This window comes from Pseudopodoces humilis, chromosome 2 (assembly GCF_049639895.1).
Source record: "Pseudopodoces humilis isolate 2021_Gansu_Grassland_sample_001 chromosome 2, ASM4963989v1, whole genome shotgun sequence".
In the NCBI taxonomy this organism is placed as follows: Eukaryota; Metazoa; Chordata; class Aves; order Passeriformes; family Paridae; genus Pseudopodoces; species Pseudopodoces humilis.
Genome location: NC_142201.1, coordinates 60,532,748 through 60,552,107, shown reverse-complemented (window position 1 = coordinate 60,552,107; position 19,360 = coordinate 60,532,748). Strand labels below are relative to the sequence as shown.

General features: G+C 45.9%; 2 protein-coding genes and 2 non-coding genes across 5 annotated transcripts in view; 3 read left to right on the top strand and 1 right to left on the bottom strand.

Annotated features, from left to right (window-relative positions):
• The first annotated feature begins 253 nt into the window (after positions 1 to 253).
• TPT1 (tumor protein, translationally-controlled 1) lies at positions 254 to 5,476 on the top strand. 2 transcript variants are annotated; one of them, XM_005516380.3, is made up of 6 exons: positions 254 to 398; positions 648 to 721; positions 1,370 to 1,560; positions 2,297 to 2,402; positions 3,696 to 3,812; positions 5,254 to 5,476. In XM_005516380.3, the coding sequence occupies exons 1-6, from the start codon at positions 371 to 373 to the stop codon at positions 5,254 to 5,256; spliced, it is 519 nt and encodes a 172-aa protein (XP_005516437.1). In that variant the 5' UTR covers positions 254 to 370; the 3' UTR covers positions 5,257 to 5,476. The 2 variants fall into 2 exon arrangements, with proteins under 2 accessions (XP_005516437.1, XP_014104597.1); XM_014249122.2 differs by lacking the exons at positions 3,696 to 3,812; positions 5,254 to 5,476 and adding exons at positions 3,110 to 3,221; positions 3,349 to 3,440.
• On the top strand, positions 5,059 to 5,188 carry LOC148184856 (small nucleolar RNA SNORA31). The gene has a single exon (XR_015772072.1). It is a non-coding gene; the product is annotated as a small nucleolar RNA SNORA31 (small nucleolar RNA).
• Positions 5,477 to 6,145: 669 nt separating the features above from the next.
• LOC148184855 (small nucleolar RNA SNORA31) lies at positions 6,146 to 6,281 on the top strand. Its single transcript, XR_015772073.1, has one exon. It is a non-coding gene; the product is annotated as a small nucleolar RNA SNORA31 (small nucleolar RNA).
• Positions 6,282 to 13,813: 7,532 nt separating this feature from the next.
• GTF2F2 (general transcription factor IIF subunit 2) overlaps positions 13,814 to 19,360 on the bottom strand; it is a 79,394-nt gene continuing 73,847 nt past the window's right edge. The window contains exons 8-9 of the mRNA XM_005516382.3: positions 18,539 to 18,682; positions 13,814 to 14,053 (exon numbers count right to left, since the gene is read on the bottom strand). Coding sequence (XP_005516439.1) covers positions 13,934 to 14,053; positions 18,539 to 18,682 — 264 coding nt within the window. The 3' untranslated portion in view covers positions 13,814 to 13,933. The remainder of the gene's footprint in view (positions 14,054 to 18,538; positions 18,683 to 19,360) is intronic.

Genomic DNA, 19,360 nt, shown 5'->3' with positions numbered 1-19,360 from the left:
CAGCTCTGCGTGCCACCAATGTAAGAAAGGCATGGAGCTATTAGAGAGTCCAAAGGAGGGCAATGACGATGGCGAAGGGGCCTTCAGGGGAAGCCGTACGAGGTACGGGTACAGGTTCCGCTGAGGCGCTGCCTCGGCCTGCGCTGCGGGAGCCCCGCGCTCGCGCCCCCCTCGCGCGGCGGTTCCGGGCGCGGCCGCGCGGGGGCGCCGCTGGCGGAGGGGCGGGGCGGCGCGCAGTGCGCGTGCGCGGTGACGCGCGGGGCCGTGCCCGCTATATGAGCCCCGGCAGGCGCTGACTCGGCCCTTTCCGCCCCGCTCCCGCCCCGCGCCCGGGTCGCTGCGCTGAGACCCCGCCGCCCCCGCCGCCGCCATGATCATCTACCGGGACTGTATCAGCCGTAAGGCCGCGGGGGGGGGCGCCGCGGCCGGGAGGGGCGGCTGGGGTGGCGCTCGGAGCTGGGGGGGGGTAAGCGCGGGCCGGGCCCGGGCGCTGGGCCCGGTGGTGCCGCCGCGCATGTGCGGGACTGGGCCGGGGCGGGGGGGGCGCGGGGCCCGGGGGCGGGAGCGATGGGGGAAAGTGGTGGGTGCCGGGAGGCGGAGGCTGACGCGCCTGGGGGTGTGTGTGTGTGTTTGTGTGTCCCCCGCAGAGGATGAGATGTTCTCAGACATCTACAAGATCCGGGAGGTGGCGGACGGCCTGTGCCTCGAAGTGGAGGGGAAGGTGAGTGCCCGCCCGCCCCGAAGGAGGGAGGGAGGAAGGGTTGCCGCGGTGACTCACGGCCGGTGGGGAGGGCGGGTGGCGTCCCTGCGAAGGGCCCGAGGTGGGAGGGAGAGAAGGGAAGACCCACCTCGGCCCAGTGCCTGGTGCTGCCGTGGGTGGTACCTGAGAGAGCCCGGGTCAGCTAGGCTGAGTGTAATGGAATTTGGCTTAGGCACCGTGGGGGGAGTCATGCTTGGGAGTCATAGAATGATAGAATGCTTTGGGTTGGAATGGACCTTGCAGATCATCTAGTTCCAACCTTCTTGCCTTGGGCAGTGACACCTTCCATCAGACCAGGTTGCTCAAAGCCCTATCCAGCCTGGCCTTGAACAATTCTAGAGATGGGGCATCCACAGATTCTCTGGGCAGCCTGTGCCTCCCATGTAAAGAATTTCTTCTTAATACCTAATCTAAACCTACTGTCTTTCAATTTGAACCCATTCCCCCTTCTCCTGTCACTGGGAAATTAGTGCTCAAGCTGCTGCCAGGTTCCTTGCACTGCACTGTGTCTTTGGAGTTGTGCCCTGCTGTCAGGTCATAGGTGTGTAAGAGCGGTAGCGTTAAGGTTTTTTGCAGAGCCGTTAAGTTTTTTGATGTCTCTAAATCTAGATGGTCACCAGGACAGAGGGTCAAATTGATGACTCTCTAATTGGTGGCAATGCCTCTGCTGAAGGTCCTGAGGGAGATGGAACAGAAGCCACGGTCATAACTGGTGTTGACATAGTAATTAACCACCACCTTCAGGAGACCAGCTTCACAAAAGAATCCTACAAGAAGTACATCAAGGATTACATGAAAGCGTAAGTGTTGGTAGACATTTCCTTTCAGTTGGATTGCTGTGGTTTTATGTGCTTGAGATTTATAAAAACATTGGATTTATTCTTGGTAGGCGTTAGTTCCCATACAGGTGTGAAACTGGCTGTGAGCGTCAGTGATGTCTTAGTGCTTGGCAGAACTGGAGTCCCAAAGAATGGGTGCTGGAATATTCTATGTTTATCTTGGCTGAGGTAGAGGACCTGATCACGTGCTTTGGATCTTACTTGTAACCTTGCTCTTTTCTTTTGTATTTCTCCCTGCCAAACCTTCGTGTGGAAGGGACTGAGGTGGTAAAGAAAAGCTTCTGAAGCTTTTCTGGCATGACAGTGTAAACAGCTACAAAATGTGTGTGAATGGGTCTTTTTACTAGTTCACAGTGTAATTTCTGTTGGTTGGTGTTCAGTGGGGTTACTACTGAAAGTGAAGAAGCTTTGTGACATGGGTGGGTGATAACTCTTGCTGCTGTGGAAAGGGCTTACTGATTTTTGCCTATCACTAGCCTGGTCATAAAATGACCTTGGTAGGAGTGGCAGGTGCTGTTCTGTGCTTTTACTTGGAAAATTAAGTTAAAATTTGTGGGCTTTGAGAGGAACGTGGGGGGAAAAAGCAGCAAAATCTAAGTTTGACAGGTAGCTACTCTTTCTGCTATGAGATCCTGCCAGACAGTGATGTTATTAAACTAGAATATGTTTTCAGGACATTTTTTCTTTCTCCTTCCAGAATCAAAGCCAGACTTGAGGAACACAAGCCAGAGAGAGTAAAGCCTTTCATGACTGGGGCTGCAGAACAAATCAAACACATCCTTGCCAACTTCAAAAACTACCAGGTAAGTTTAAGTTGTCTCCTTATAGCAGTATTGATATGCTGTAATTGGTTCATTTGCTGAACAGCTTGTTGAGAATTTTGAGGGCTCCTGTTGTGAGGGTGCTAACCTGACCCTCTCTGAGAGTATTAGGGGCCCTGAGAGTCAGGGAGGAGAAACAGTCAATGTCTGTTAACACTTTGGGGATCTAGTTTCAGCTGGTAATGCTTGTAGTTAGCTACATTTGTTGTTGTGGCGATTCAGAGACTGTGCAGTTAGACTTGGAAGGTGGATCACTTTGGCCCTTGCTATCTCTTACTCTGTTCATAGCAGCATGGTAAAATTACTGAATCGCAGAATGCTTTGGGTTGAAAAGCATCATCAAGTTCCAATCCCCTGCCATGGACAGGGACACCTTGTACCAGACCCAGTTGCTCAGAGCCCCATCCAACCTGGCTTCAAACACTTCCAGGGATGGAATATCCACAGCTTCTTTGGTCAGCCTGTGCCAGTGTCTCACCACCATAGCAAATAATTTTTTCCTAATATATAATCTAAATCTATCCTCTTTTGAGTTTCAAAGTTGTTCCCTGTTGTCCTATTGCAACGTGCCGCTGTCAAAAGTCCCTCTCAAGACTTTTTGTAGCCCCCTTTAGATACTGGAAAGTGCTGTAGGGTCTCCCTGGAGCCTCTAGGGGTGAACAAGCCCAACTCTCTGTGTGTCCTCATAGGAGAGGTGCTTCAGGCCTCTGACCATCTTAATGGCCCACCTGGCTTGGTCCAGCAGGTCCACGTCCTTCTTGTGTTGGGATCCCAGCTCCAGAGCTGGATGCAGAACTCCAGGTGAGGTCTTAGCAGAGTAGAGGAACAAAATCGCCTCCCCTGACCTGCTGGTCACTCCTCTTGATACATTTGAGTTTCTGGGGTGCAAGCTCACTGTGTTACAGTTATTTGTCATCCAATACCCCAGGTCTTTCTCCTGAGAGCTGCTGTCAATCTGTTCTCGAGACCAGCCTCTTACTTTTGCTTGGGGTTGCCCTGACCTAGGTGTAGGGCATTTCACTTGGCCAGCTGAACTTCACATGGTTCCCATGGATCCACCTCTCTAGCCTGTCAAGGTCCCTCTGGATGGCATCCCTTTCTTCTGGTGTGTTAACCATGGTGGCACTAAGATGGACAAGCTGCAGAAAAGGAAAAATCCCCATGGCTGTTCAGGGATACCTTTAAACTGAACTTGGTGATGTTGCATCGTTTGTGTATAAAAAGTCATTTTTCTCCTGGCATTAGCAAATGTCTTAGTGGCACATTCTTCTGAAGTTCTTTGTAGGGGAGAACATGAATCCAGATGGAATGGTGGCTCTCCTGGATTTCCGTGAGGACGGTGTGACCCCATATATGATTTTCTTTAAGGATGGCTTAGAAATTGAGAAATGTGTAAGTACTGAACTGAAGTGGGTGAATGAGTCAAATTACACGGTGAGCTCCTTCATCTCTTGTTCTCCTGTATCCCTGTTAAAGTTGAACAGTAGCTGCTGGTTTGAAAACTTTTAAATTTTGTGTAAGTACAGCCTGATTGGTGCTTTCATGTTATACAAAGTGACTGAAACTTTCTTTGAGTACTATTCAGTTGTATTAAAGGGATATAGTGTCACTGCAGTGATTCATAGTGACTTAATGGCTAAGAAATGCAGAAGGAATGGCCCTGGTGAGATGTGTATAATTGGGAATGGGCTTAAACCATTGGATTCAAGAGCAGGTCCTCTGAAGTGGAACACTTCTTTTGATCCCTTTTCTGGGGGTTAATTGTGAAGTACCTTGCATGGTCATGTTCCATCTTTCACTTAATCTGATGTCCTTGTACAAGAACTGTCAGTTTAAATGTTGCCCTAAATTTGGAAACATAGTAATATTTGAATAAAAGGTACTTAACCTTATTCTATTTAGAATCTCCAACTCTACCTGAGCTCAGGACAGCTCCTGTGGTCTGCTTTAACTACTCTGTATTGGAATGTGGTTGCCACAGGACAGTATTTGGATCCCAACACTTGTGGGTTTTTGGTTTGGAGACCTGTGGAATTCACTGCAGTGTGGGATCAATCACCAGTTGCTCTGCCCAGTCATTGTGGACTTGTGAAGTCTGTATATAGACAGCTAAATTTATCTGTAAAGCCTCTCAGAGTCTTTCTGGTATGCAAGTCATGTAAAGATGAGCCAGATTCTGGTGTGGAGCAGTTGCCTAATGAAAGGAGTCCTCTTAATTGGCCAGACAAACTCAGCACCTCCCACAGCCTGATGGAGGGGGGATTGATGTCAGTCCTGGCCCTGAAACAGGGGATCAGCTGGAAGGTACCTCCTGTGAGAACCTTCTGTGCATCTCTTCTATGGGAGCACATCTTTTGGATATGTTGTTTGGATAACTCTGTCTACTTTAAGGTGGAGTAAAGGAACAGTAGCAGGGTGTTCCCATGTGCAGTAAAACCTGCTTCAGCTTCTTGGTGCAGCTGTTTTCAGAGACAGCAGGTACATTGTAAGCTCTGGTACTTGTTCAGGATATGCTCTTACTTGATGAGAGGAAATCTGAACCTTGGTGTGTCAAGCAGGAAGGGTGTGAATGAGTGTTCCACCTGGCTTGTTCAGCAGCTGGTGGGTGCCAGTTGCTCTGTACAATGGTAAAAATGATCAGCATCCTCTGATAGACCATGAGCACTTTTCCTGTTGCTCCCTGGTTTGCACTAAGATGCAAAAATAACTTCCTTGCGCTTTCTGCCTGCCTGACTGTGGCAGCTCAGATTGAATTAGGGAATACACAAACAAGTTACAGAAACTTGCTGTTACTGTCATGAGCTTCAACTAACACTTGCTACTCTTGTTTCAGTAACAAATCAAACCGAATGGTTTTGGATCACTTGTCTTCATAGCTGGCTGCTGTTTCTTCATCGGCACAACACCAGGAATCAGCAATGTCTAACAACTGGACTGATGTCATCTTGAGCTTTATTCACTTATTTTGACCCTGATTTGGAGTGGAGGCATTGTTTTAAAAAAACAAAAAAACATCTATCATGTAGGTTGTCTAAAATAAAACTCATTTAAACTCATTCTAGGTGGTGTTGTTTGGTCTGATGTGTCTCTCAAGGTCACTCAAAGGACAGGTTGCGCCATGGATTGGGTGCTGTCAGTAGCACAGCTGGTGCCAGTGCATTACAACTGGACTGTTTCCAGACAGATTTCAGTTTGCCTGTGGCACTGGAGTTCAGAAGCAGGTTGAGGTCAGTAAGGCAAAGTCCAAGAATTGTCATAATGGAATGGACCACCTTCATCTTCTGTGGCTGTGAAGAGACTTATCTCTGGAAGAGGTAAGAAATGAATAATAAAAACATCCCAGAATGGAATATGTGCTATTCAGGTGGAGTGCTGGCTGAGCTGCTTTGTCACATGAGTACTTGAGCCTCTTCTGAGCTGTAGTCTCCAAGATCAAGGCAGGAAGCTGGATGGGGAATACTGGGGAGAGAAGGTAAAACGGCTGAGTTTTCCAACACAGCCTGGCTGTGGTACCTTGTATTTGACAGCTGTTGAGGAACATATGAACTAGAATTCAGTCAAGCTGCAGGATTTGGGGGTTTTCTGTACTTGGCCTCTTGGAGAGAAATGTTGGAATTTCTAGAGCAGCCTAGCCCTGCTCTAGACTTCTTCTAAACCGGGTGATTGCCTGTGTGTGAGACTTGCAGTGTTTGTAACATAGTTCCTGCTGTGTGCCTTGCTGGGGAATGCATCTGTTTGACAGACCTGGAGCAAACACTGTTGCTTCCTAGGTTCTCTCTTGAGATGCAACAGTAATGAGTTCCTTGCGCTTTCTACCTGTCTGACCTCATGGCAGTTTGGATTGAATAAAGGAACACAAATTCCTTCAGAGCCCCACCTGGAGCAAGGGAGTGTCTGTTGCTGCTGACCATGTTCCTGACCAGGGATGTTACCTTGGACTGCTAATCATTAACTTTTTTCCTGCTGCAGTGATGGCAGAGGGATAGGGAGGTTAAGGTGCCAAAAAGGGGAGGGCATGGCCCTCTTGCCAACTGTTTATCTCCTTCAGACTTTTCACATCTTTGCTGTCTTTGTGTCAGTGTTTGGCCCCTGGTGCTGGAGGGTGGAGGTGCAGGAGGGTTTCTGCAGGGGTGAGATAGATGTGGCAGCAGGCTGGGAGGAGTGAGAGACTGGAGAAGGGAGTGGAGTGTGCCTTAGTTATCTCTCAGGTTCCTGTCTGGTTAAATAAACCCTATTTTAGTTCTCTTCTGGATGAGGTACAATTTTGGTGTAGCCAGCGGGGCTGAAAGGCAGGGAGGCAGGTGCAAAGCCTAAAGTCTAGCTTTTCTTGCAGATGATGTGTTTATTTGGGCCAGGTAAGGATGTTGTCTTCCCTTCCCTGTTGCATCTTCATTAAAAATGGGAGCATTAAAGGAGAGGGATACAGCTGAGAATTTTACTTCTCAGTTGAGTAAAGTTAGTGTGGGCAGGGCAGTGCTGGTATAGCTGTGCTGCCCCTCAGTCTGGCTCCCACCTCCTATGAGTCAAAGTTTAAAACTCCATGTAGCTGGTATGTGGGAGTGGAAATGGCTCCTCCCCCTGCCTGGCTGGTCCTGCCAAGGCTGGGAGCCCTGGGCACCAGCCTGGAGCAAATTGCCACGTTGCACCTGTGTACAGTTGCAGTGCTGCTTTGAAAAGCAGGTGTTTCAAAGCATGATGAGCACAGCCTTGCTGCTTGGTTGAATGGCAAATTGTGTGTCATCCTGTCTGTACACCAGGGTCATTGGGCTACTTAATTGCTGTGTGCAAACATTCCTAACTAGGGAGATCTGTGCTCCAAGCAGGTGTGCTTTTCTGCACCATACAGCCTCTGATGGGAAGGCTCCTTTCAGCCTGCTGCAATGAAGTATCAAGTTCAAAGGCTCCGGAGATGCTGGATTTTGTTTCTTCAGTGAGCTGCAAGAGTAGTGTTCTTGCTGCCCTCACTGCACTTCCCAAAAATGCATTGCTACCTTCAGTTTCTCAGAGAAGAGGATAAGTCTTGCTGCTCTGCAGCATCAATTCTGTCAGAAGCACCAGGGAGGGTGTGGCAGGGAAGGACTGCAGCAGTGACAAGCAGTTGTTGCAGCTGCACTGCTGTGGTAGCTGCCTGCTGTGGAGTCAGGGTGAGGGAGAGGTGGGAGTCACTACATGCTGTGAAGGGGGAGGCCTGGTGCTGGTAAATGCACTTGTCCACAGCCCATGACGCAGTTCTGCATTGGGAAGGAAGTCGGCGTAGTTCCTCATAGCGTAATTCCTCCTCTTCTGGCCCATCTTCATCTCAAGCAGCTGTTTCTTTCCTGGGCCTGAAAAGCTGAAGTGATTTGGAAAGGAAAGACTTCATACTTCAGACAACAGCTTTGGAGTTACTAAATTCTTAGCCCTGTCTTGTTTTAAAATGTGCTTATCAGGCTTGTATCTTGCATTCCTGGAAGGATACTCTCAGTGGATTTGGGAAGGATCCAAACTGCATTTTCCCTGCGCCCTGTGGAGCAGGTTAAGCAGCTGGGTAGAAACCTTCCTTATGCTGGCTCAAGTCTCAGGCTCTGTGGGGCCAGGAGGCTGCTCCTGCACCCGCTGTAAGCTGGATGCTGACATGGGAAGGAAGGCTGATTTGCTTATGGAGAGGAAAAACCAGCCTTTTCAGTTTCATACTTCTGTGGTTCAAGGAGTGATGCCTTGGGGCTGAGGGAAGCAGCTGCTGTGCTGGGCAGATGTCCTATGGTCCCCTTGACCTTCTGCCCTCCCACCCCACTGTTGCCCCTCAATGCCTGCTTTTTGTGTTAGTTTTGCTACCCCACCCACAAATCCACTCTATTTTTCCCCTCTGGAAGCAAACAAAAAACTGCAAACACTTTCTGTGTGCCAGTGGCTGATGTTAATGTCTGAATGGTGCTACAGCAGCGTTTTGCTGCTTGGCCAGCTGCTTTGAGGAGGAAGGGTGCAGATCTGGGGCTGTTCACGCAGTGCAGGGAACATCTGGTGTGCTGGGAGAGGTACTGCTGTCCCCTCTGGGGTGCCCAGCCCTGAGTTTTGCCCACTGAGCATGGGCTGGGGGTGGATGCCAGAGCCCGAGTGGGTGATGGTCTTGGAGCCTTGTGCAGCCCTCAACTTTGCCACAAGGAGGAAGAACCTGCAAAGGGAATATTCTAAATGAAAGTATGCAGGAAACACAGTTGGGTTTGATTGGTGTTGGTGGGTTTTTTTTGTGAATTTATTTTTTAACTCAGTTTAGCTCACAGCCAGCAGGCAGTTATGATAAGCTTAGGGCACGGTTGTTGCCAAATAAAATAAGACTAATTTTTTTTCAAATGTGGAAAAAACATGGTAAAACAGCAATTTGCTTTCTTCCCTAAGCAAGTCTCTGGCTGTTGAGCTGGCACAGGTCAGCCCACTGCAACCTTGGCAGTGTTTTCAATGACAGCCGTTCAGAGAGGATGCATTCATTAAAGAGCAGTGGTATCTACATTGAGATACTTCTGCTTTCTCACACTCTGCTGCTCACTTGGAGCAGATAGGATATTTCCTTCTGCTCTTGTGAACTTCCATCTGTGATTTAGTTCTATAGCCACTTCCCTGGGGTGTCACTGCCATTGTGAGCTGGGGTGTTTTGCTCTGGACCAGGAAATCTCTGTAGCTGGCAGTGGGAGTGTGCAGCAGGTGAACACCATGTTCATTAACTCAGGGATAAATGTTTTGGTAGGAGGAAAAAAAGGCTAACCAAGCCTGAAAGTTTTTGGCCTAAACAGTACCAAATCTATTCCCAAGAGCACAATCTTGCTGGCTTGCAGTCCCTGTGTCTTGGCTGCCTTTTGGTTGAAGCTGCAGCTGGAAGCTGCTGAGCAAAGATCACAGCCAAGTGCCTGTGGCCAGGGCTGGTGGCTTGAGGGAGCTTTTTTTTGGATGCTAGCAACCCTGCAAGTGTATTCTGCAGGAGTGGGTGGGTTGTTGTTGATGCACATGGCTGCTGGGCATTTTAATCCACTGGAGCTGCATTCATTACCTTCTACTTCAGGCAGAAAGGAGCCAAACACCCTCAGACCTTTTAAAGACCATTTTGGTTGTGTGATGCCAATGTGGCAGCAGCTGGACACACTGATAAAAATGGTGAACCACTGTTTCTCTGCAGCCCACACTTTATCCTGGGAGCTAACAGCTGGGATTCACCTTCTCATCTGTAACCACCAGCAACAGGAAGGAAGCACTGCTGGCATGTCAGAGAGCAAGCCTCTTTCTTCTTTTCCTCAGCAAGGTGCAGGTGTGCTGGCACAAAGCAGACCAGCTGTGATTCTTTTTAGCAGGGGATGCCCACAAACGTAGATGTCCAAAAAGTTTTTTAGATATTAGGTTCCCAAATTCTTTGTAACAGAGTAGTCAAGAAATGGCCATGTAAAGCTGAATACTCCTGCCCTCCTCACAATGGACCTCAGCTAACAAAACCCCACTACTGCTACTGGAATAATCTGGTTCAAGGACTGAGGTTTAGCTGCTCTACCTCCAGCTGTGCCTGCACTCGAGCCCGGTGCCCTTGGCTCCTCCTGTGGCAGCAGGGAGGGATGATTTCTGCTGCAGCCACAGAACTGCCTGCAGCTTCTGGTGCTTCCTCATGCTGCCCACAAAAAGGTGTTTCAGGGAGTGAACTCTGCCCTTCACCCACCAGCTGCAGCTGCCCCAGCTCACCCCTGGCAGCAGGTGCCATCCTGATCCCCCTGTGTCCTGACTCAGCTGTGCTCATTTCTGAGTTATTTTCTTCTCAGTAGCTGTTACAGTGCTGTGTTTTGGATTGGGAATCCAAGCAGTGTTGATAACACACTAATGTTCTGTTTTTCTGCTAAGCAGTGTTTACCCTAAGTCAAGGACGTTTTTCTGCTGTCTCATGCTCTGCCTGTGAGAAGGGATGCAAAAGAAATGGGGGAGCACAGCTGGGATAGGTGGCCTGTGCTCAGTAGGGATATTCCATACCACAGAATGCCATGCCCAGTATATAAATGGGGCAGGCTTACCCACAAGGGGGGCCTGCCATCAGTCAGAGGGTGGTGACCACTTGTATTGTCCATCATTTGTTTTTCTATGGTCATTTTTTTTAATCTTTCACCATTACTACTATATTTTACTAATTTTCTCAACGTACAAATTTTGCTTGGATTCTCCTCATTGCCCTGGGGTGGGGAGAAAGAGAAGGGGGGTTGAGTGAGCAGGGGTCTCTAAAGGGGTGGCTGTCACCTTGTGTCTGCTCAGGTCCCTGCTGGTACTGCCTGAGCTTACCAAGTATGAAATTTCCAATGATTCAAACTGGTCATTCTGGACAAGCAGTGCTGGAGAGTGGACATGCTTTTAATCTCATTTAGTGGCATTTAGCACACAGAAACTTCTGCTCATGCCTCTGGGACCTGCTCGTCCGGCAGCATTTTGATCATTAATATTCAAGAACATCTGCTTGAACAAAGCTCAGCATCAAGCAGAGACAGCAGCACTTGGGAAGACCAGCAGAGAATTGTTCATCACTGCTGCAAGTCCAGAGTTTAAATTAATCCAAAAGTGGGGGCCAGGGAATCAGACCTGAGCACCTCTGAGCCTCGTCTCTTCTGGCAGATGGAAATCCTGCCAACAGCACTTGTGTAAGGGCCACGTGCAGAACCAGCACAGTGGAGCAGGAGAGGTTTTCCTGCTTATTAAGGGATGGATCCAAACGAGGCTCTACCAAATTCTCAATCATTATCCCAGCCTTGTATGAATTTAGACTAGTCCTGCAGTGCCCTGGGTTACTGCAGAAGGTACCATATGGGACCCATAGCAGCATCTTTATCTTGATGCTTCTGTCTCTATGATGGTTTATATTGCAAGATCCCATAGCTGGGCTGGAGGCTGGATGATGACCTGCCAAGGGCATTTAAAAACTCCACCTTCACCTTTATCATGTGCTCCCACCAGGCAGGAGCCAGCAGCGCCCTTGAATGCATGACACAGGTTCTGCTGCCAGCATGGGAGAGCATCTTTCATGCTCTCGATCAGCACCTCTGTGGGCTTACTGTTCCCTTCTCTCATGCCACTTGGATTTTGTGGCAGCTTTTGAGGTTAAAATTCCAATTGCACTTAACATGCTAGAAAAACTTCAAAATCATGCAGGAAGCAGGTAAAAAAAGCAGTTCAGAAGCTGCCTGGCTTCTAGACCTGCTGGTTATCTTCTCTTAGTTTACTCTGATACAGCATTTCCTAAGTCCATTTTTGAGCACTGTCCTGCTCCTCAATATAACTGGTGCTACTCCACAGAAGGCTGCAAGCAAACCACTACACCTTGGCATTCCTCAAACTTCCTGGTTGCTTGCAGCTTGAAAACTCACTGCTTCATTTTTCTGTTTACTTCTAACACTACATGTTTTTAATGACACCCATAAAAAAATCAGCCCTTTGCAAAAACCATAAACCCCATGAAAAATAGAGTGCTCTGCACATTTTCCATTGTTCCTGAGCAGAACTTATTCACCCTGTCCAAGGGCACTGCAGATCAATGAAATGCTTCCTTTAGTTACATGTTCAGGCATTTCATGCTGACTATGTCCCTCTTGACCGAAGACAAACTGAAGCAGCTCACATAAAACCAGAAATATAAGCATATATAAAGCTTTCCTGCTAAACTAAATCCTGCTGGGGATCTCACTCAAGGTAACCATTGCCCTCTGAAATGGCACAGTCATTTTTACCTGAATTACACTTACTACTTAATTACTGCTTAATCAGGATTGCATGGCACCCCCCTGCATGGTTGCAAGGAGCAACACAAGGGAGAAGCTGACCTAGACTTGCTGGGTGCTTCAGTTTCTGAAACAGGACATGGATCCCACCAAGGAGCCCAGCTCATGAAAGGCAGGAGCTCTCATCCTACACACCCACACCCCTGAACACAAATCCACACAGGACTTGAGCAGTACGATGAGGACAGCAGTTGTGAGCAGGCCCTGGCTACTGCCGGGGAGCACATCATGTTCCACAGCAAGACACAAAGGCTGACTTCCTGTGTTCCTCTCGGCATCCTCAGATGGCTCCTGCAGCCATCTGCAAGCTGGGTCCTGCTGTAGAGCCCAAGGAGACACAAGTTAGTGGCAGTATTTATGAAAGCACACACCCCCCTGGAATGTGATCTGCTCTTCAAAACTCTCAGCAGTCCCTCTCCTGGGAACTGGGCATTTAATGCCACAGGACACTGAGCACCAGCCTGAAGTGTAGCTGTGGAGAGATACCTACACAAACAGCTCTAGAAAAAAATTGAGCAAAATGGTGTGACTTATGTATAAGAGTTGTTTTACAAACCTCTGAAAGCATTTGATCACACTCCCTGAGCCTTGCATTGCTTCCAAGTGCACCAATAATGGAGTGTTTCCTTCCCTGTGTCATTCCCTGTGAGCGAAATGATGCGTACACCTGAAGGACATGAAAGAATGTAAAAGCTGAGCTATTAAACCTTCATTTACAGATGTAACAATGAGGTTATCCCACTCTGTGTTCTTTGCTCTTTAACATAAAACCTTTGAGAATATAATTAAATAGTTCCCTCCCTGCTCCCTCCTAAAAAGGATGTTGAAGGGACAACCCTTGCAGTGTGCATTCCAAAAACAGGGGAACAGAGACAGACACATTTAGCAATCTTTCCCAAACCACAGAGGAACACAGTGATAAAGCCAGCAATAAAAACATGCTTTGAAAAAAAACTTCAGACTTATGCCACCTAAATCACATGTTCAGTCAATAACGTAGAAGATTGTGTGGTACAAATTAAAATAATATTTTTATTGATATACTTAAACAGTATGGTAACAGCATAAAAATCAAACAAAAGATAAAACTATTCCTTGCTGTACCTTACAGACATTTCTGTTTCATTTTTTTTTTCTCAGTAATCACATGGAGGGGACTGACATCTTCCCACAGATTTTATGGGTTTTTAACTGCATTGGTTTGTTCCCAGGGAGTCTAAGGATTGTGATGAGCACCATGGTTGTGGCTGTTTTTCCCCAAAGCCTGATACCAAGAGGAGCATCCTGTCCATTCCACACAAACACTGCACAAAGGGTTATGCACATTTGCAGGCTTCCAGATGAAGCCCTGACAGACCCCAGGAGAACCAAGGTTATTAACCTGCTTACACCGGAATGCAAACCCACAAAGTTATGGGTTCCTCTAAGACACATTTTCCATCAAAGTTACCGAGGCTTGGAAAAGCCACAAAACTACCAAGAAAAGGTAAGAGGAGAACTCAAAAGATTTCTAATAAAGATACCTCTAATACAAGTTTAATCTATAAACTTTTCCTGTCAAAAGACAAAGCATATATAGAAACATACAAGAAATATTCCTTGGGGAAAAAAGGCTACAGAAAATTACAAAGTATCAGCTGCTTTAATTTATCTTTATCCTTACAGAATTGCACTGTGCTCAGTCCTGTCTGTAAACACCACAGCTTCCTCAGTGCAATCTCTCTTACATCATAAATATTTCTGTTAATCACTCTTTTCCTCTCCTTGGTAATGTCTGTATTCCGGCTTCAGCTCCCATGTGTTTTTGTGGGTCCCCTTCACATTGTAGATGCCTATTTCTCTCAAAATTTCTTTCAAGTATATCTGAAAGAAAACGAAAGTTCAAATTAAACAGGCAGACAATTGCCACAGTTCCTACATACCTGCTCAACTGCATGGATGCAGTTCCTAAGGGGCAGACAGCCCAGCTGGCTGATGAGCACTAACTGGTGTGGGAAGGACTCTGGGATAGACTTGGACCCTCAGGCACCAGCAGGGATTAGTGCAAGCCCCAGGGATGCAGCAGGGAGCACCCGAGCCCCAGGGGTGACAGCTCCCAGGCAGTCCCTCTGAGAGGCAAGTACTCCAGGGGCTGCTGAAATGAAGTTACCAGCACCTCTTGAGAACTATTAGCTCACACATCTTCCTCCTGCTAGAATTCCTCCAATTGATCTAAAAGCTCTTGACCTTTCTTCCTGCTTGGGCTGGGATTATCTTGAAAATCCTTGCCTTATTCACACTTTTTCAAATCCTCAAGCTGTTGGTTTTCATGCCATTTTGCAAAGCTTTAAGCATTTTATTACGGTCTCATTTTTAGAGGAAAGCTGAGTAGATGTCTGAGAATTTTCTAATACCTTAAAATTAAGGCTTGGAAGAGAAAGAAAAAACACAAAACAAGTAGAGCTATTATACCAGTGGTATAATCCTTGACAAAACACTACTCACTGATATTGCCCTCCTTCACTCTTTATAATAAACACCAGTAATTTTCTTAGGAGTCACAAGAGCCTGCTTGTTTGTTTAATTATTAATTGGGACTGAGATGAGTGGATTGTCATAGCAACCACAGACCACAGTTTAAGAATCCCCACATTTAATTCATAATTCCTCAAGTTGGAGCAATTTAATCCTGTTGGAGTGCTTATGTTGAACTGGATTTGTTGGAATGCTTGTATTTTCTTCATCTACAGTTCCACTAAGTGCAAATGTCAACATACTCCATTAAAAAAAACCACAACAAAACAGATGTTGAAGACACAGGAAAATAAGAAAGGCTGATTGTTTAAAGTCTGTTCCTTACACTCTTCCCCGCTCTGCTAAATGGAAAAGCTAGGAAGGAAATACATAAACGAAAAAGTTCTCAGACAGTAAAAGAAGTGTCTTTTAGAGAAACTTATCCTTCCTCTCCCTCTCCAGGTACACATCAAAAGTATGTAAAGCAGCGCAACATGTAAGAAATGTGACTGTCACGGATGTGCATATGAACCACTTTCTTAGGTCTTTTTAGGGCGTTTCCTTTGAGGAGAGCAGCTGGGCACAGGAGCAGGGAGTTCACTGTGCAGGGATGGCTCCTCAGCCTTTGGGGGTGCCAGATGCAAACCCCAGCAGGTGGCAGCAGGAGATCACCGACGTCCCCTCACACACCTCGTCTGTTGAAGAGATGCCGTCATTATTCCTGTCAGGTACCCGGGTACAACAGCGATGCACCACGCACCGTGTAAAAGGTGCTGGGAGCAGGTGAAACAGCCACTTCTGCATGGGTGTGTGCAGATGTGCACACCTGCATATCCACTGCCTGCTCTGCAATCCCTGCACACGAGGAAGTGTCATCAACAGACACTTCAAAGCATAGCAGAGTGGGTGGGAGAAACACCTGGCTGCAAGGTTAAATTCTGCTCTAGATCACATGGACAGAGAACTGGAGAAAATCCCCCATAACTGCACTCAGTGCCATGAGGTACATTCATGTGCAGTCCTGAGCTGGCAGATCTGGTCTGCCTGGGAAGCTGGGTCACAATGTGTGATGCTACTACTGGGCTCAGGCAGAGTGAAACCACCATGAATGAACTTTCCACAGCACTCACCCAAACCCATCCACCCAGCTACATGAAGGCTATTTTTAATTTCAACTACTTTTCAGACCTAATTACCCAGGCACTTCTGCTTCTCTCAGGGAAAGACTTCCAAGAGTGTAATGAAATGGAACAAAACCCACCCAAACTGAAAAGCAAGGTAATGTCTGTGCCACAGATAATGGCACTTCAAGCTGGAACCATGAACTGCAGCAGCTGAGGATTTGCTACATACTCCTGTTTCCCATCTGTCCTGCAGGGGACAGCCAGGCAGCAGAGGTGTTAGGGAGGGCAGCTGAGAGCATTAACCTCAAAACACTGTGTGTGCACAGACAACACTGAACTGCTGGAGTTTTTAGACAATTATGAAACATGGATAATCCCACTGTGCTGTACTGTACCTGAGAGCAAGTGGCTTAAAGAGATGAGTTCAGGGGATGCTATGATTCTTCCTGCAGGATCAATTCTCCTTCTAGAAACCAGGACTCCCCACCTGGGTCTACACTGCACCAGGCTGGCCTATACATCTTGAAGCATAGTGCTCTGATAATGTACCACGGAGAGAAACCCCACACTACTCCGTGAGATGCCAAATACTGAATTTTAGAGCCTGGTGATTGCTAATCAGGGAGCAACAATTTTTTCTCAGAAAGGGATGCAGTGTGTTTATGTACATTTAATTCTAGCACAGACATTCATCTGTAGGTGATCTGTTCATATATTTAAAGCATTCTCTGCTCTGTTCTACCTTTCCTCATGATTTTTTTCCACATGAAGTGTTAGAATGGAATTATGGGATAAAAATTTCTGAGGAGTTAATTTACAAGCTCTGAAAATCCTGAAACTTTGAGGAGGAAACAAACCCCGTTGTATTTAGGATAACCATTACTTAAAGCTAAAATAGAAGAAAAAATCCAAACAATATACTCAATTTTTTAAAAAAATAGAGTTCATCTTAGACCACTGGCTCCATCCTGGTTCCATTCTTCACAAATATTTGATTCCTCACAGAGAGTTGTATTATGTTCTCAGCCACAAAGCCCAAGTCTGGAATTACTGCAGTATTTCCAGGGAGCATTCAATACTTATATCTGGGTAGGTGGCAAAAGATTTGCCTACTTCTGCAAATTGTTATTTTGCGTTAGAATGAAAAACAAATCCAGGTTTCCCTAATATAGCAGTAATTTACATTTAGAAAATACTTGTTTTATGATTTCATGACACAAAAAAAGATAGCAGCAACTTCTTGTGTAACATGTAACACATTCTGTAGCAATGATTAAATTTACTATTTACATTTTACCATTATGTAGGAAAAATACCTGTATTTATTTGTAACTTCAAATTCTCCAGTGGCTTAAGTGGGAGTTGTGGGTGACTACTGCAAGCTGATGTCATGGTAGATGAGATATATCTGTACTGACTTGCATTCAAAGTGATCAAGATAGTGACTGCCACACTTCTCTTACCAAAAAAAAAAACCAAAACAACCCACTTAAAATTTTCTTGCCACTTCCTCCGTATCTCCATATCTTCCTCCTATTCCTTCCTCCTTCTCAGCTCCCATGACCCACACACCTTCACTGCCACAGAGATAAGGACCTGACTCTTGAGATAAATGAATGGAAGATATGGTACTCAACTTTCAAGTTTCTTTCAAGGCACTACAAAACAGTGAACCTACATGGATTCGACTTGGGTAACATCTTCATACAGCTTCTAACCAGATTATTCACTTACACAAATGCTGACAGAGATACACTTCATTCTAAATGTGAAGTGAGCAAAACTAGTAAGCATCTTAATTTCTGCCTCTTTTCTTTAACAGAGTATTTTTTCCATAATCCAGCTGTTACTGTTCTTTCTTCTGTTTTAGCTCTAACAACTTGTGACATTGTTGCTCCGTTTAGACTCAAACATAATTAAGTTCCCTAAAGTCTTCTGAAATCTGCAGGTGGGTTGAGGATAGATATTGAAGTTGGCAGTAAAAAGCATCAAAACCACCAAAGGTCCTTTGCCTGTCAGTGTCTCCCTTCCATCCTTGTCTGCTCAAAGAAAGCTTGAACATGGAAAGAAGGGAAAGAACTGGAAAGTTATGGTTCACACATGAAGGGGCTGACAGACATTGCAAGACAACAAAACCATCACATATGCAGATGTCTTGGTGCTTTCTCTTGTCTGTGCATCAAAACACTGTTTAAAAGAAAACCCCAAATAAATCCTAAATATCAACCACCTAAACTCTTATCCTAAAAATTACCCTATTTGTCAAGGAAATCCAGTGATTTTTGGAGCCATTGTCACGAATCCTGAGCTCCTAACATGGATAATCCCTGCATTTAATACAAATCCCACGAAATATAGAAAAAGAGCAACCCCTGTTCCTATGCCAAAATAAAGTTCAGAAGCTGAGGGAAGGGCCAACCATAGATTAACACAAGCTTGCTACTGCCAAGAGAACTAGGTTTCAGTGAGGACAGGAGTTGCAGGGGAGACACGAGAGCATTACTGAATTTGGTTCCTAGTATTAAAGCAAACCTAAATAAAAAAGAGACCATTTAGGACCACTGTCCTACATTGCTGAACCTAAAACTTGGTGATTTCAGTTTGTTGTAAACATATTTAGAGAGGAGTTTCTAAGGCATATAATATACATTAAACTATTTTCTGGATATATAAAATGCACACACTAGTAACTACTGAAAATGGTTGTATTTACAAGACTTGCAGTACGTACCACTGGCTGTTTGGTTATGTCCACCAGGTCTTTAATATTGTAATACTGATGTTTCTCAAAGGCTGAAAAAAGCATGTCCAACACTTGTTGTTTATCAGCTCGAGCTCGTTTTCCATCTTCTTTCTTCTTCTTCTCATATTCAATCTGTCACAAAACATGTTTTAAAGACACTCATATGTAATGCTGTATAATTCTCAGTGCTGAACATTAAGCTACAAAGAAACCTCTTCCATTTAATAAAACACTGTTTAATGACTCAATGCTTTTCATCTGTAAAGTTTTCTTTTGAACATTCAAATATTCTTTCATGAACATAAACTAAGCATTTTGTCCTCAGCACAATAAGCTTCTCAGATGAGTACATCTGCTTTAACTAAAAAAAAAAAAAAAAAGCAGAAACAGAGCCTGCAGGTGCCCAAACCTGGAAAGAGAATTAAGGAAAGAGCACAGGAATCCAAACTGACAGTATTCTCTGGTATCAGCTTCTGAGGTACAATGACAAATGTCAAACAGCCTCCAAACTGCCATGCTTGGGAATATCCACAGACTACATGGCTACATCCGCAATCGTAACAAGCACCTGCCCAAAGGATGCTCCCAACAGCCCCTTCAACACTGCCTCGTTTTCTCCAGAAACAGCACTCAAGGCATCAGCTCCATCAATATACAACCAATCTTCAAAGACACACTGAGAATCCGGATGGTTTCTCTTCAGGAGAAACCAGAGTAGCACACATTAAGTTACACTAGTCCCAGAAAACCAAAGTTTCTAAGCAGGCAGAGGCCCCTTTTTGCCACACATCATCCTACTTCAAACTGTGC